The sequence below is a fragment of the Formica exsecta genome, unplaced genomic scaffold (genome assembly GCF_003651465.1).
Source record: "Formica exsecta isolate Colony F162 unplaced genomic scaffold, ASM365146v1 scaffold333, whole genome shotgun sequence".
NCBI classification, from domain to species: domain Eukaryota; kingdom Metazoa; phylum Arthropoda; class Insecta; order Hymenoptera; family Formicidae; genus Formica; species Formica exsecta.
Genome location: NW_021850582.1, coordinates 416,190 through 434,392, shown reverse-complemented (window position 1 = coordinate 434,392; position 18,203 = coordinate 416,190). Strand labels below are relative to the sequence as shown.

The 18,203-nt window shown below is 31.0% G+C and overlaps 1 protein-coding gene across 1 annotated transcript; it reads left to right on the top strand.

Moving 5' to 3' along the window:
* Window positions 1-2,613: 2,613 nt before the first annotated feature.
* On the top strand, window positions 2,614-15,480 carry LOC115238345 (la-related protein 1B). Its single transcript, XM_029812077.1, has 17 exons — window positions 2,614-2,842; window positions 7,146-7,219; window positions 7,541-7,594; window positions 7,998-8,166; window positions 8,338-8,436; window positions 8,552-8,727; window positions 8,941-9,056; window positions 9,136-9,334; window positions 9,636-10,157; window positions 10,263-10,420; window positions 10,753-10,975; window positions 11,070-11,240; window positions 11,326-11,570; window positions 12,133-12,284; window positions 12,479-12,733; window positions 13,424-13,557; window positions 13,685-15,480. Exons 1-17 carry the CDS (start codon window positions 2,779-2,781, stop codon window positions 14,030-14,032), a joined length of 3,159 nt encoding a protein of 1,052 aa, XP_029667937.1. The 5' UTR covers window positions 2,614-2,778; the 3' UTR covers window positions 14,033-15,480.
* The last annotated feature ends 2,723 nt before the right edge of the window (window positions 15,481-18,203 follow it).

Here is an 18,203-nt window from a genome sequence, read left to right as displayed (position 1 = left end):
TTTTTTTTTTTTAAATTCATTGCCTTATCTGTTAAAGCCAATCTTACATGTTTCACACTTTCCCTTTTTTTCTTTTTAATTATTTACAAGAATTTGTTTTATCGCTTTTTATAGGATTCTTTCATTTCCAATAATACGGTCAATATTATAGGATGGTATGATAGTAGGATGATAATCTCTGTATTTAAAATATCCAATCCTTACACGCGTTTTTAGCCAGATATATGTTGTAAATTTAAAGTTCTTAATCTCTTATATCGTGCGTAATACCCAATTACCCAAAATTATGTACATAGCTATTCTAAACTAATAATAGATAATAATACAGACATTGCATTTATCTATTATCCAAAATCATTAATGAATTGATACGAAATTATTAATAAAATAGTCGAGAATATTCGATATTCGAGAGAGTACACTTTTTGAATATCCGTTAGCTAACGGCAAGAAAAATGAGCACAGCATTGTATTTTTTATACTAATGCTATACGAAACGGAACATTAAATTTTCTTCAGGTAGAAATTTCTTTATGCGAAATAATACGGTCAACACCATTCTTTTCGGGATAGAAAAGAACCTCTCCGGTTTTTGGTTCTATTCTTGCTATTAGTATAGATTCTTTTAAAAATCTGTAAAAGTAAAAATTGAACAAAAGATTGTACAAACTATTCATAAAAAAGTGTAATTTATTATAACCGTAGGCTTAAATTTTCTTTCAAACATTTTCGAAAAATACAGTATTCATTGCTTTTAATGTTTAACGAATAACATGTAAATTTTGAATTTGAGTTGTATAAACTTTATACTTGAATTGACAAACATAAAATTGATTAATTTTGCGCGATGCTTGTTATACAAAATATTTATGTTCAAGTATTTTATGTCGTTAAAGCTGGATCGTATGCAGGAATATTAATTACGCTATCGACAAGAGTAAAGCTTTATGAATTTTATACGCGGCCATGTATTTCGTCTTGATTATCAAATAACTTCTTATCGTCTTTCTCCAAACTTTCCGATAGCTATTAGCTCCTCCCCCCTGCGAGACTGTTTCTGATAACGATTACATAATTATTAATTTGTCGCGTACACATGCGCGCGCGAAAATTTCTTATTTTATTAGTATGTTGCTTCGTGCTTGAGCAGTTTCGTTGAAATTCGAGAAGCGGTGTTGAAATATACGGGATATTATGTATAAATAGATTGTATCATATACACGATGTAAATTTCTTTCTACGTCTTTTCTTTATAAAAATTTCAAATTAAATATTATTTTCTCCAATAACATTATAATTTTTAACATTAAATATCTTGTGATAATTAATCCTTAAAGATTTCTTAACATAAACTCCATATTAAATTCGAGGAAGGAGAAAGTACGATTGTCTATTTGCATCGGACCTAATTATTGTCAAAAATGTTTTTCAATGTTTGTAATCGCATAAATATTAAAAAATCGCTGATGTAAATCTACTCTATAATGTTTAAAACAAAGGCTATTTCAAATTAGAACACTTCCAGTAACAGACAAAGTCAAAAACAATATTTTAATTTATTTTCTATTTGTCATCACATTTTTAGCTCGGAGTGTGTGTGAATGCTTAAAAATATGTCATAAGAGATTACGAGGCAAACTGTACGGGAGGGCTGTATCGGGTGATATATATATTACGAAACGTGAGGCGTGAAAATAGAAACGCGTGAATGTGCGAGCGTTGAAAAATTGAGATAAAAGAAATCTACAGATAAAATATACCACCGCCATATCATTTTTACATACTATTGAATTTCATCAATTGCTATCATCTTCATACTCGGGAGAAAATTTTGCACTCGAAATACCTACATTTATCTACTTATCTACCTATAGAATCTCATCTTATCATATATAAATTTTTATGTTGTATTACTTATTAATTAATTTAATAAGAAATTTTTAAATAATTTTTTTGCTCTAATATACAAATGTCAAAGTGTAGAGACTTTTGGACATTGAAATCAAATAGTTTAATTTCATGTGGCATACGCCGGTATTTTGGATGTTCGATAATCGTGATAATAAAAATGGTAAGCGTCTGACTGGCAGTCTTATCTTTACATTGCCAACACGTTTCAGATATACGTGGCACCAGAAGAATGTCCATGTTGGCATAGGGCGATTGATGTGTTACTTTCGTCAATTTATTTGCATATTGAAAGATTCGATTTGCTTTTCGCGGGACAAATCAATAAGTTTTTTTTATCACGAGGAATTATTTGCTTTTTCTGCAATTTGGTAAAACTTTTATTTTGTTAAACTTTTTAATGTAACAAGTTTTTCTAGCCTGGCGAAATTATGGGAAAAAGATTATTTTTAAGCAAGGACTTATTTTTTTCTATAAAAATATTTCCTATAGAATTTCCGATGTGATATTTCAAGATATCTGATTTTCTGAAGTACATAATCAAATTCGAGATATTAATAAATTTGATATCGGTAAGAAGGAAAAAAAAAGAGAAATCTTTCTATAAAAGGATATTTTTTACGAGACATCCCAGTCTAACTTTTTTTTACACAATTTCATAATTTTTTTTGATATATATATATATAATATGTATTTATATGCGCGAAAATATTAACGTGTAACAAACTGTTTGATCAGCATTGTTATTAAAAACAGCGATAATGTAACGACACACGTGTCGACGTCTGCTTGCCGCACGCGGATTTCCAATGCGAAATTCGTCGAATCTGCGGGCGGGACCATTGCAATTGATCCATTTATTACGATCACATGGGACGAGCGTGGGAGAATATTACGAGGGCAACGACATTGACATTCTTTCAACGTCGTAATAGTAAGTTGCGATACACAATGCAGTTACTAGAGATAGAGAAGCGTCCGGTCATGACGCGTCTTAATTAACAGTCTGCATGTGTTCTCAGACGTTCTTCATGTGTTCCTCTTGTTGGAAAGATCGAATCGATTTCTAAAACTGGAGGCTTTAAACGATTTAAATCTGCATTTTTATTCTTATATTTTTTTAATGCTTTTTATATACTTTTTTTTTTCATATAAATAAACTCTATGCTTTTATATTCTTGTCAACGGATATGCTCGATTGAATTCTGCGCACAAATGTGTGAACAAAAATATTATATATTACGATTAAGGTACCTTTTTAAAATTAATAAGGTAGCTTTTATAATTCATTTTTATCCAGCATCTTCAATCCGTCCATTGATCTGTATTTAGTGTTGCTTTTTTTAAACTTATATGTATCTAATATGAGAATTACAACATGCGATTAATGAGATGAGATTTTAGCGAGCAGACACATTCAGTGTAATGTGTAATGTGAGAATGTGGGCCTTGGTCTTATTGCAATTGACCAATAGCCCTGCGTTCGATCCACGTTAAAATATGTCGCAGAAAGTGAGAGTCGCGAGAATGGAAACCTGTTCCGGGACGGTCGAATAGGAGCTAGAATGTTCGTCCGACAAATATCTTTCGATCAATATACTCAGGCGTTTCGGGTTGGTAGAGGATAGTGTTTCCCAATTTAGTTTCATCATTGTAATCTTTATTTATGCGGCGACAAATATTCCGCTTTAATAATATATCCCGTTCGGAGCTAAAAAAAAAATTGAATCGACTAGAGTAATAAAGAAAGAAATAAAATAAGATTATACATGTATTTTACCGAAACTTGCTCTTTTATAAGACATCGATATTAAAAAAAAAAAAAAAGAAAGAAAGATATTTGAGAAATATTGCACTGAAAGAATGATACACATTACACTTTGATATGTCACATGAATAAATTACAATCGAATGATGATGAAATTCTCGCAAGAAGAATATCGAAAAAATGTTATATAATTCTTTCATGTATCATTCCTCGTTTTTTTTTTATTTTTTTATTTTTTTTTATTTTTATATACACATGATATACACGACATATATATCTTTTTGTACTTATTCGTTCCAACATTAGTCGAAAGTATTCACGTTCTCGACCATTGCGAGCAGAGCTCCATCGTCGTTCGTCGTAATCGTTGATTCGCTTCTTAAATCAACCTGCTCTCAGTGGCTTGTCGACACGACTTCAGCATCGATCGCAATACATTGCGTTTTGTCGCGTTGATTATTGCAAGATGCAATATCGAAATCGTGTTCAAAGAATTCGCGAATTTATATTTCGACGAAATTGGAATAACGTGACGATTACGTGGCTTCGTTACATTTGGCTTCATCGAATAATAAAGAACCTTTAATCATTATACATTATATATTTAACACATTCAATTAATTATTCACGGTGAAAATTAAAATTTGTGAAACAGATTTCTTTTTTTATTTATCGGGTTTTGATATTGCATAACGTCTATTCTCAATTCGCAATCTGCAGCTGTGACTGCATTCTCTGTTGCATCAAAGTGTATGGAGTTATATTTTTTTCTGCGTTTGATACTACCGGTATTCTTAATGCTGATGCAATTAAAATCACAATTTAATAAAACTGCAACTTAGCGCACGAAACGAATCGGATTGAATGAATCTAACGTGACGATAACAGGCCGCAATGAAGATAAACCAAAGTAGAAACGACACTTTTAAACGTAAGTCGGCACTATCTTTTTCATTATGCACATTAGTTCATAATGTGTAAAACAGCGATAATGCCAAGGATCAAGTTGATAGCGACGATTTGATTAGACTAAATAATTTGAGCTATTCATTTCATATTTCTTAACTTACAATCGTATATATATTTTGGTTGTATATATACAGGATGTCCCAAAGCACCCTTGACAATTCTCTACCTGCTCACGAGCGTTGTCAAGAGTGCTTTGGGACACCCTGTATATTTACTGCTTTTAGATTATTCGAAACATTTTTACTTATTACGACTATCATAAAAATATTTATCTCTGATTCAACTAAGTCATTAAACTTTACGAATATATTTCAGCTTTTATGTATGACTTAAAAATCTTACCTATTGTTCCGATAATTTTGCCTATAATTTCCAGTCAGTTCAAATCGGTACATTCGTGATAAACTTATGTGAAGTTATTATAATATATGCTCGTGACATATATTATCGCGCATTCTAATCTAATATTATAAATATAATTTCTGGAAGAGAAATATCGACAAAAATGTATCACGCACGGCTTCTAGCATGCAATCACAAATATATCAGAATGAAGAGATAATGAATTATTAATGCGTTTATTGAAAAGAGAGTTTTATTTTGCGTATATTTTGAAAGAAAATGTTCAATTCACGTTTGGATCGTTGTTTATCGTTTTAGACGTCTACGATCATCAATAATTATATGCAATTTTCCATGATTACATTCTGGCTTTAACGTTCTCCGAAGTTACTCAGCATCGAGACAGGATTAAATAATTCGATTCAAACAGAAATCACGAAATCTGATCACGTCTCACTCGGCCATTTCGATCCTACAATTCCTTGCTTTTTGATCAAATTGAGGAGGCAAATTTTTATTGATTATTCCAAAATTTGATGTATGAATATTATTGATTAATAAAGACAATGGTAAAACTCAAACGATATATTATTATACGATAAGAGCTACAAATATAACAAAAGATTCAAATGTCAAATATAACAAAAAATCCCATGTCTTTAATGTCTAATTCATTCTTTTCTTTTTTTTATAACAAACAGAAGATAATTAACATGATAAAATAATAAATATATGCAAAACTATAATATATACAAGAATTTACGTGTTTAATTACATACTACAATGTTCGTGGGATTATCATTGTAATTTATCCAATTTCTATGTTTTTCTAGAATATTGAATCTAGAATTATTGTAGTATATGAATTTAGTGTGTTCTTTTGTTTCCCGCATAATCTTATTTTTGTCTATTGTTAGAAACGTTCCAGTTTTCTCATCGTCACGAGCCACGAATTCTATATTTCTTTCCTCTTCACGGTATTCGTCGCGGAGAATTTCTTGCGCGACAGTTTCAATAAGAATTTGCTGGCTAGTTATTTCGTTGCAGGATCTCTTTATTGGACTATATATTCTGACGCAATAATTGCGCAATTATAATCAATATTTTGTTGTTCATCGTTCACAATCTTCATAGTTTCTTGTAAACATATACAGACGTGTCCGTATATATGTATATCTGAATTAAACACAAGTGAAAATGTATAAAAGTTTAACGCAACAAATGAATATAAAAGTTACGTATTTATTAATTAAACCCCTTAATCTACGACTCATCGGATCAAATGAGTCTCTCGTCCCATGGATGCGAGTACCAACATCTAATTTTAACGATGTTACGCGAAGATCGAAGGCGCGTTGGTACATAGTATTGTCGATTTGTGGGCACATCGACTGTAAAAGTTCATGAGTAGATAAGAAAGTGCAAGGCGAAAGGAATAAAATGATGTCTAATCATAATTTGTTATGGATATGTTTAAACGCACATATTATGTTAATGTACGAAATGCAAATTCGATGTTATTTACGTGACAATAAGCTTTTTGGATGACATGATGGTAATGATATATGTACAGTTTCAAAGAGAGTTTATATGGCTTTTAAATTACTCTCTCGCATGCTATATTAATTTCTTTAATTTAATCACCCTCTATCACATTTTGATTATGATGAGGAATAGCATTACATGGTTTTCTCGAAACTTGTCTCTTTAAATTAATATTTCACCCGTTGCAATGATAGTTATAAGAATGATAAGAATAATTTTTTTACGAAATAAAAACAAAGAGGGAGATAATTAACTCATTTAATAAGCAATAAAATTAAAAATAAATTTTGACATTAGATTTTTGTGTTTGGCTATATCTGCTCCATTTTTCTTCTCCGATTTGATATCGGATATTACAGATAAAAATATTCAAGAAACACGCCCGTGTATATATATATATATATATATACGTCATTGAGAATTTGTGTTATTAATATCTTTTGTATTTCATATCTTTATGCTTATATAATAAACAAATACATACAACTGCTTCGTATAACTGTTGTATCGTTTTCTTTTCTTCTTTTTATTAAATTGTGACAAAATTTAAGGATGCAAAACTTTTGCGCATAGAATAAGTTTTATATGTAAATATGATTTTTTTGCTGTGCAGAAAATGGTGTCGAAGAGAGTGCTCAGCCCACAATTATCAGAGCTCCTAGAGATAGAAGAAGAGTTAATCAAAACGTATGTAATATTTTTACCTTCTTTCATCTGTGCGCAAACATGTACATATTTATCTCGGAAGATAATAAATTTTATAGCTTACGTGCATGACTGTATAATAAATAATAAGCTTAAAAGATATAATTTCTCTTAATTTCTATGATATATTAAGTTAGATATATCATTTATGGCGCGTAAAATAATATATTTGCATGTGTATATTTCTTATTTAAAAATATTAAAAGTGTAAAAAATGTAAAAAAAATTGCATAACGAGGTACCTGTTTACTTACGTCACTAATGTATTATACTGTCTTAATAATATAACATTTGACGCAATAGGCAAGTGATTTTACGAACATTGGAGACTGGCCCACCTTAGGAACGCAAGTAGAGGTACGTATCATCATCGATGTTTTGTTGGAAACAGTTATCTTTAATTATATATAAGTGCAATTAATTTTTATTTTTAGTAAAAACTTGCTATTTTAATAATAATCATTAGAACAGTATATTAAGATTCCACTTTGTCTAACTATTTTAAATAATATTTATTTGGACATATAGTAGACATATGCAAAACCTAGAGCTTGCGTGATTTATTAATAAATCTGTGAGTGTAGAATTTTTGCTAGAGAAATGGAATGTTATGTCATTTCAGAGGAGAAATTTTCTTACGTCTGAGAAATGTTCAGCATTTCTACACGTGCGCTCTTTGAGCGATATCTCTTTTTCTTAATTTGCAATTACACTGCATTTTTTAATGAAAATTTATACAATAATTTTTTATGTGATTTAGAAAAAAGCAACCATATCACCTTTGAAGCAAAATGGTGTAATCAATGATGAACCAAGTACGTTTAAAACAGATAACACTATAGAAAGCAGAAGTAAAGAAAATAAAGAGCAGAACCATTGTCAAGATGATAGCGATGAGCATACAGATAATGGCGAAAAGAAAAAAAAAGGTAAGGAGATCGATCTGCGTGCAGTTTACTTATTTTGACAAAATAACAATTTAACAAACTTCTTGTAATAAATTTGTTTTCATCAAAGTGATTGCTCCAATTGGAAGTCTAAACAAAAAATATTATTCTTGATATCCAACGCCATTTTATTCTGATATCGCGTTTTTATAGCGAATAAACAAAAATGGGTCCCACTAGAGATAGACCTACAAAACCGTGGTACTATGCGATCGCCGAGATTTCAGAATCACAGAGAAAAAAATGGCGAAGGTAAAATTATATTCTCAACATAATAATATCATATATAATAATCACTAATGCATTGCATAATTGTTATAACGAAAACAAATTGATATGAATAATAATTGTAATGTAATAAAAATAGCAAATGATGGCGAGCACTGGCGCGAACGAGATTACGATAGATCGTCAGGATATAATCAACGAGGACGCGCTGGAAGAAGTTATAGAGGTAGAGGACGGGGCGGGCGTGGCCGTGCTGGTTTTAGACATCGACACGATCACGAATATACAAATTATGCTACAACGGACTATATACAGGTAACTACTCGCTAATATTAAAATCTTAATTATTACACTAAATTATCATCCCTATATTAATAATGATGTTACAATATAAGTGGGAATCTATCTGACAATATTCTGATTATAAATGACAGTAGAACTGAAAATTTTCAAAGTTCGTATATATTCGTATTGCATGTTTTTTACGACGAGATATCATGTTTCTTTTCTTCTTTTTTTTTTTTTTAGACACATAAATACGAACATGCAGATACTGGGTATATGATACCTTATATGGGGACTTGCTATTTTAATGCAAATTATATGGATATCCCTACGTTAAAAGAGTGTATACGACAACAAATGTAAGTTTCTTGCATTTATTTCATTGATACAATTTATTTATATGTAATTTCTCGTAATAATCTCACTTTTTTCTTACAGAGAGTATTATTTCTGTGAAGAAAATCTTGTAAAAGACTTCTTTCTTCGTCGTAAAATGAATGCTCAAGGATTTTTGCCTCTCACTTTGATCGCATCTTTTCAACGTGTACAAAATTTAACAATGGATATAGATTTGGTGATAACCGCAGTTATGGAGTCTGACAAATTGGAGGTGATAGAATTTGAAGATGGATACAAGGTATCACAAATGTATTTCAAATTAATGAAATATCATATATTTAACTAAATTGAATGTACGTATGGCACATATTAAAAAAAAATTCTAACATACCTATGTATGTTGGATACAAAATTTGTGCTAGAGCAAATAAAAGAGGATTCGCTAACACCATTAGAACTTATTTCAATGAATGGGGTTTGACAGTAGACCTCTTTACATATATTTACAATTATCAACATATATTAACAATTAACATGATGTACTTTTCTACCTGCGCATAATGGACCCTTTCCGAATAATCTAAATTTTTACTTTTCAGATTAGGACAAAGTTAGATCCTTTAAAATGGCCTATCTCAGACATAGCCAGCAATGTGGTCATCTCGAATCATTCACAACAATCGATCTCATCTCAAAACGAAGTAATACATCCTACCTCTAAAACTACGTTTTGCCCTGCTGCAAAGCCTTTACTCGCGATACCCATTCCCGCAGTTCCTCGTGTTTTTGAATCCTTCTATTCCGTTCCAATGGCAAACGAAATTTTAAATCCTGATGTACCAGAATTTGTACCAATGGACTTGACGGAAAGAACTAATGGATTTACTGCTATGAATGAAAGCAACGAAACAAAAAACGAAATTCAATTTGAAAAAATAAAAGAAGAAAATTATAAATTGACGAATAGTATAACGATGCCTCTCTTTTCTCTTAATAATAATTCTCCTATCAAGATAAACAATATATTACCATCCATGGTAGAGTCTTCCACTTCAGACAGCTTGCCAGAAGAACAAATAAACAGAGAATCAGATATGTCAAGCGACAATACTTGGAAAGAGGTAATCGTCTTCATTATATTTATTGTATCATATTGTTGAGCTATATTTAGAATATTTGTGTTTTAAAAAGCGCGTGAATATTATATGGAAAAAAATTATTCATAGGTGAGAAGAAAAGTTAAACAACCACATAAAGATAGATCTGAAGAGAAAGAGAAGTTTGAGAACACCAGAAGTAAAACACGAGAAGAATTAAATTTTCAATTTGACGAAGAACTCGACTCGCCGCCTCCGACTGGTCGACATAATGCCTTTTCGGAATGGTCAGTTAATATTGGGATTACTATTGCCAATATATAATATTTTCAATATATGATCTTTTCAAATATTGCCAAAAAAAAGATACTTTGTACTTTATTCTAACTTCAAAAAAAATAATTATATTTTTGTACATTATAACACACACACAAAGTTATGAATTTGCAAAATTTAGAAAGTATAGAAATATCTTTCAATTCTCTACGAATTATTTATAGTTTTATTACTGTATTGTGAAGAAGAGGATAGTTAAAGATATTATTCAAAATCTTTTTATATTGTTTATGGATTTTTTCTACTGATATCTTATGTACTTATATCTATATTTTGAATACAGGTCCGAAGATGATGAGGATTACGAATTATCAGATAGAGATATTAATAAAATACTTATCTTTACGCAAACCCATCCTCCATCATCTAGAATCCCAAAGCATGAAGGACATGATAGAACAGGAGATTGGATTACAAGAGTGAAAATGACTCAAGACTTGGAGCAACTTATTAATGATGGATTATATTATTACGAGGATGAGTTGTGGAGGCAAAATAATCAAAGGGTAAGATTATAATTTTATTCTCTCTCTCCCCAATTTAAAGTACAACAAAAAACAAATGAATCTGGGATGATTATCAAATTGATGTTACACACAGTATGGCTCATCTTCGTCCATTGGAAGCTACAAGACAATTAATATGATTAGTCAAGAAGATTTCGAAAAAATGGCACCGAAAGTTCCGAGAAAAGCGAATCCGGAAGTTCCACCGCCACCTCCTTCCTGTATAGAAGATTTAGAGATTCTACAGTCCACTTTATCGTTACAGGTATTTCAAGTTTTGTAAAAGAACAAAAGAGTTCACCTCTCTGTAACAAATATTGTAAAACTATATTACTATTTGCGTTTGATAGCTTCCAAGTATAAGTCTGGAGAAGAAAGATCATAGGCCGGAAAAGAGTCGTTGGAATGAGAAATCACAGACGAGAGAAGGACGAAGAGCCGCATCTCGTTTCTTTGCCGTTGTAAAAGAACCGTCTGTTGATCCGACAACACCACGAAAACGAAAAACTCGTCACAGCAATAATCCTCCAGTGGAGCATCATGTTGGTTGGATTATGGATGTTCGAGAGCACCGTCCACGAACACATTCTGTGGGGTACGTATATAGTATATTTGTCTCTGTTGAAGAAAATCTACAACGCAAATCAAAATACGAATAAAATGTTTGACATACTTTTTGTGAATCCTTGGAATAAACAAACGCTAATATATAGAAAATGTTGGGACATGTAACCAGATCTAAAGTTTTCCAGAAAGATAATTGTATCATTGTTAGCTTCCAATGAAAATTAATGTAGCTTGTAAATTAAAAATATAGTTTATTAAAATAAATATATAGACGTCATTGTAAATATCTCTACAAGATTTCTGTTTTTTAACTATTTTGATTGGATATCCCATTAATTGATATTATTTATTCGCATTAGTTTTCTCATTATTGATATTTTTATTTTTGTATAGATAAGGAATATGTGTGATTTGTATGTGTATGTGTATAATATGATGGAATATCTATATTTATATGTCTTCTTTTCCCGACTGAAGAGATTACTTTGTAGAAAGATTTGTATCTGAATGAAAATAATTAATAGAAAAATGAAAATCCGATTTTATTTTGCATATATCCTTTAGGTATGTTCTTTTATTTATTATTTCAGGAGTAGCGCAGGTACAAGTCCTAATGAAGGCTATCTTGCAAGCAGTTATGGAAGTGTTCCCACTATTAGCGAGCATCCAAGTCATGCTTTGTTGAAAGATAACGGATTTACTCAACAAGCGTATCACAAGTATCGTTCACGCTGCCTGAAAGGTATCAGTGATTACAAGATTTTTTCCAAGTTACTAATTTAAACAATTGTATATAAGATGATGAATCTGTCTTGTCTTCTTTTCCCGACTGAGAAAATCCGTATGCGGAAATACAATTTATCTGATTGCCATTTAAATAAATCACATGTTAATATCTAATAAAACTTTTTATTCATGTACCTTTTTTTTTTCCAGAGCGCAAGCGATTAGGTATTGGACAATCACAAGAAATGAATACCCTTTTCCGTTTCTGGTCGTTCTTCTTGCGAGAAAATTTTAATCGTACTATGTACGAAGAATTCAGAACTATAGCCAAAGAAGATGCCTGCGAAGGATACCGATATGGAGTGGAATGTCTTTTCAGATTTTATAGTTATGGCTTGGAAAAGAAGTTTAGGCATATATTGTATAAAGATTTTGAAATAGAAACGATATATGATTACGAAAGTGGTAAGTCAAGATTTTATTCAAATTTTATATTCATATTTCTATTATATTAGCACAAAATAGGTTGTTTAGCTATGAAATCGTATGATTGTGGTTAAACGGTAAATTTGTGCAAAAGCAAATGGAAGTGTTTAACTAATTAACTTCATTAGGACATTCTTGTCCTATGAGTGGAGTTTAATATTAACAGTTTTACAATCTCCATTCAAGAAAATAACTTGACATACATCAAGATATACATATATTCATATCATTGAACTCTATACATATGGAAAGCGCCGTGTTACTCAAGATGCGGAATGACAAAGAGGGCATTTTGTGACCTTTTGTCTCTTTCTGTTGTAGGCCTTCTTTTTTAGTGGTATAATCACCGTCAAAAGTTTATGGTGGCAGTAGTGTCGACTATATATATATATATATATATATACATACACCATTGGTATCAACCAAACTTTTAGAGGTGATTATACTATCAAAAATGGAGGCTTTCAAGAGCCTAAGGAGAAAAGAGACAAAAGGTCACGCCCTTTTTGTCAGCCCGCACATTTACACCAGGCTTATATAGGAAGGCACGTTGCAGTATGTATAGAGTTCAGTGATTAATACACATATTCTGTACATATTTATATACATATTAAACTGTCATAATAAATAATATTACTAATATTAACAAATTAATTGATTGTTTAACAGGACAACTGTATGGATTGGAAAAATTCTGGGCATTTTTAAAGTATTATAAGAATTCTGATCAGCTTCATATAGATTCTAAATTGGAAGAATATCTGTCAAAATTCAAAAGTATCGAAGACTTCAGAGTAGTAAAAGTGAGTATTATCGTAGACAAGCATTCTTATTTATTTATTCATGTACTAATTAATTGTTTTAAGCATTTAAAGCATTAATAGTAGGTTTACAGTTTTACATCATATATGTATGTGTTGTTTCTTATAGCCCCGAATACATGAAATGCTCCAAGCTGCCAGATTACGTCACAGAAGTGTTTCCGAAAGCGCTAGAGAAGATTCTCTGGCGGGCGTGCTATTAGACGATTGTAGCACCATCACACTGCCAAATGAAACGAAATCTGATAGCTACATGCAAAAATCATGTTTAGACTTTACAAGTTCATCGCAGTTTCGAAATAGGGCTGGTTCTTATGGCTCTAGTAGGCTATGTCATCCTCGACGACGAAATAATTCCGCATCGTCGAGCGACCAACGAGATCTCAATAAGCAACAGCCTCAAAATAGACAAAATTCTGGTTCCTTCACGAAGCCTCACGAGGCAAGTAAATCGTAAGTCACTGCCAAAGAACGAATTTAACCTCCAGTTCCGAAACAAAAAAAAATCCGTCACGATCAAGGCGGAAAGCTTATTTGTCTCTTAAAAGTGAAGAGTCATTGCACTCTTTTGAGAGGGAATTACCGATACATCCGACATAGGCGGTGCGATACATATTGTGCAAATGTGAAAATATCTTCCGTACGAAACGATAGCCATGTATCGTCGCCTCGTTATATTACGCATTGTTAGACGTAAGAAATAAAAGTTCTGTACAGTTATTACGATCTTGCGACTGACAAATCGATCGGAAATTGTACTAACAACCGGTCATCGCGTTTGCTTGGCCATCGTTCTTTCTTTTCCAATATATGTAAATAAATACAAAGAGAGCAAAAAACGAATAAAACTCGTGCATAATTTTAATATAAGCGGACTATATAAGTAATTTTCTGAACTACGGATGACACGTTGAATGATGTAATATACAATTCCGTTCGAGAAATATTTGGTTTTTTGAAATTTTCCCGTCCTTCCTTTGTCTTCCGAATGAAACTTTTTTTTTACGAGATAGAATGTAATTCAAAACGGATTTTACGAAATTTCGTTTTCGATATTCTGCCTCGTAACTGATTGGATTTCATTGATTTAAAATTAAATTGTAATGTTTCAAAATTTCTTAAAGGATACTTAAAAATGCTATTGATGACATGTCAAAGTATGAGACGTAACGTCTTTAACTTTACGTTTCTTTAACTTTTATTAATGTGCTCCGACACTGCGCAATTAGGAAACATGAATTTATTAATCGCTATTGCAAAAAAGTGTAGTTTGCTCTCGAGAGACTAATTATTCTTGATTTGAAAGAAAGAAAGAATACTCTTGTCGATTATTGTTATATTTCACTATTTCACTATCCCTGTACATTCATGTTGCTTGCACGAATACGTAGTAATGATGAAAGCTCACACAATTTTCAAACAGAGCAACAGTTGAAAGTCTCTGTTCGAGAAAGATCTCGATTCACGAAAACGAAGGAAAAGTATACTAATATTATCTCGTTTTGTCTTAATTATTAATATATTACATATGTACGACAAAACTCTATGCACTTAATGTTTTGTTTATGTTATCATGAACGATCGAGAATAAACTTGTTGTTTTAATGCGCGAGGATGATAAAGATAAAAATATTTTCGAGAAAAAGAAAGAGCGATCGCGCAAATGACGAGTTGTTATCACAAATAATTTCCAATCTATTTATTCGCGACATAGTAATAATTGTCCCAGAGGCGACCGGAAAAAGTCAAATAACCGTGAAAAAAAATACATCTTTATTATATTGTATATATTCCCATAACTCGACTTTTAGTGATTTAAATTTATCTATAGCTTTTAAACAAGTGACACATAATGATAAGATTTGATACTTTAAGTTTAACATGTTAATAAACTATATATAATCGGCTTATATAAAGGGTTGTTCCTCGTGGCGTGCTTTGAAAATCATTGAATATGAGAAGAGACATATATGTATACATGTATATTCTGAAAAGAGAAACGCGTTAATGTTGAAAAGATTAACAATGAAGTGCTCGACTCCGATTTTTCTTATTAGAAATGTACTGTTGTTTTGTGTCTCACACGTACATTATACTATCATTCAACATCATTTTCTTTGCAGAAAAAAAGGAATCAAGGTGTAACATAATAATGTACATAATTTTTATCCGAAGTTGATATTAACTTAGAGCCGCGCCACGAGATATATATATACACATACATATATATACAAATATATAAATTCTTACATTGTTACTTATATATTGCTAATAAATCTTAATTTTACTTTTAAGGCTTATGCTATAAAAAGGGTAAGGTTATTGGTTTCTGGCTTTAACATTTAAGAGAAAAAAATGTATAAAAAATATTTCATATAAAGATTATACACTACTAGAGAAATATTACGAGAGGTATGATTATGTTTATATATGTAATATGTGTGAAAACACATATATATAATAATATATGATGTAATATATTAGATTGAATAGAAAGTTTGTTCCGTTTTTTGCTAATAGATGAAGAACGAAAAAACGGCATTTACTTTTTGTTCAATATATATGTATATAATTATAATATGTATTATATAAATTTTATATATATATAATATATATATAATATATATTATGATATATATAATATATTATTATCGACATATTATTTTTCATTATCTACTTATATTCATATACCGCAATTATTTCGCCCAGTGAAATATTTAACTCATACAATCGATTTTACTAACTTTTCTCATTCCATACAGTCATTAATCTTACAAATTGTTATATATAAATCACAAGATTATATCATATTTGTAAAATTATTTCAATGTAAAGTCTAGTCGTCGCTTCGAGACCGCAAATGGTAGCCCCGGTATCTCCTAAAAAACAAAACGAGAAAATTGGCGACTGAATGACGCAACAGTTCGATGACTGTTTGAATCAACCGATTAATGAATTGGCGAACTCTTTCATCTAATAATTTTAGAGATCTCATCCGGCCGCGCCTAGAGATCGCTTCGCAGATATTGATGCATACACATACTCAAAAGCTCGGGACAGACACCGAATAGACTAGTTTGAAAACGTGGATTTTGTTTGCGTATACAATAGTGCCTTTTCGAGAAGAATCTTCCGGATTGTTATAAAAAAACTCGCACTCTCATATGCACTTGCAGACGCATGCACAAACGATGAAAAAGAAAAGCGCTGCGAATTTTAAGTAGGATACATTTAGAAATTGCTAGAAATAAAGGACTCGTTCGTAGCAGCTGCTAGGTAAATCGGGGCCGGTCGAAAAGCAAAGAGCGAGACCGATAATAAAGATAAATAAACCAAGTCCAAGCCTTTCATTGAAGATGATATTGCATATTTTTTCAAATTTTGGTATTGACCTGCGTGGACCGGTAGAACGTTTTTTGCACAGATCGCCGTCTAAAAAAAAAAAAATAAAATAAAAATAAAAAATAAAAAAACGTTCGACCAATCTACATGGCTCAGTAGAATAGTAGATGCGTCGACCTACATGTAAATATACGCAATAATATACTTATATATAGATATACATGTTTACACATACACACATGTAATAAATTACGAACGAATATCGCGGCTTAGAAAATTGGAGAGGGACGGAGAGAGAGCATAATTCGTAATCAATACCTAGAAGGGCCATAGCTGACCCAGATGAGTGATAATGTATAACGTGGTAATGAGATATGTCGTGTGGATTGCGAGTCTCGTACACGTAGTCAACAATTGTAACGTTTGTGAATACATAAAATAAAAAAACCAAAAAAACCGACTGTTGACATGTTTTTTTATACATATTCTCATCTTTTCTCGAGAAATTTAAGATATATATCTTGGGACATCTAATAATACATATTGATGCGCAATTATAATTTATAATAATTTAATTCCGCAATAAATGAATATTATTTTTTCAGATGTATTTTCTCAATGGGCAAATGCACACACTGTGTTATTATATATCTCTTGTGTCATTATTTTGTATATTATCACTTTTTATCCTCCTTATTTATAATGACAAATATTTAATTATCTTATAGCTCTGTCAAGTATTTTTTAATTTACTTAATATTGGAATATCTGTTACTGTCTTAAAGTAAGAAAATAAAAGATATTGTGTGTGTGTATGCATGATAATATGTATAAAAATTTTATACACATATCTCAATATAATATATATATACAAACAAATGTATAAGAATTATTAAGAGTGCAGTTGTTATTACAATTTATTATTATTAAAATTATTTATAAGATTGTGATTCATTATATTTTTCAACATATAATTGCAATAATATCATTCCACTCCATCTCTTTCTCTCTCTCTCTCTCTTATCTGAAACAGCAGTGTAAGAGAATATAAAGAGAATCCCGCATCCCGCTCCTCTGTGTGTGTGAAAACTTTATAAAATTTAGAGAGATAGAGATAGAGATAGAGAGAGCGAGGGAGGGAGGGAGAGACGAGAGACAGGAATTCGCCAAGAAAATAACTTACAATAGGTTCGTTCTTTTTAGTTAAATTTTTTCCCTTTCTTTCAAACTTCTAAATATATATATATATATATATATATATATATATATATATATATATATATATC

Bases quoted from the DNA above. Each gene is read 5' to 3' on its own strand.
- LOC115238345 (XM_029812077.1), top strand. From the start codon at position 2,779: ATGGGACGAGCGTGGGAGAATATTACGAGGGCAACGACATTGACATTC. The intron at 9,335-9,635 runs GTATCACAAATG...TTTACTTTTCAG, and splicing joins AATTTGAAGATGGATACAAG to ATTAGGACAAAGTTAGATCC. The intron at 11,571-12,132 runs GTACGTATATAG...TTATTATTTCAG, and splicing joins CCACGAACACATTCTGTGGG to GAGTAGCGCAGGTACAAGTC.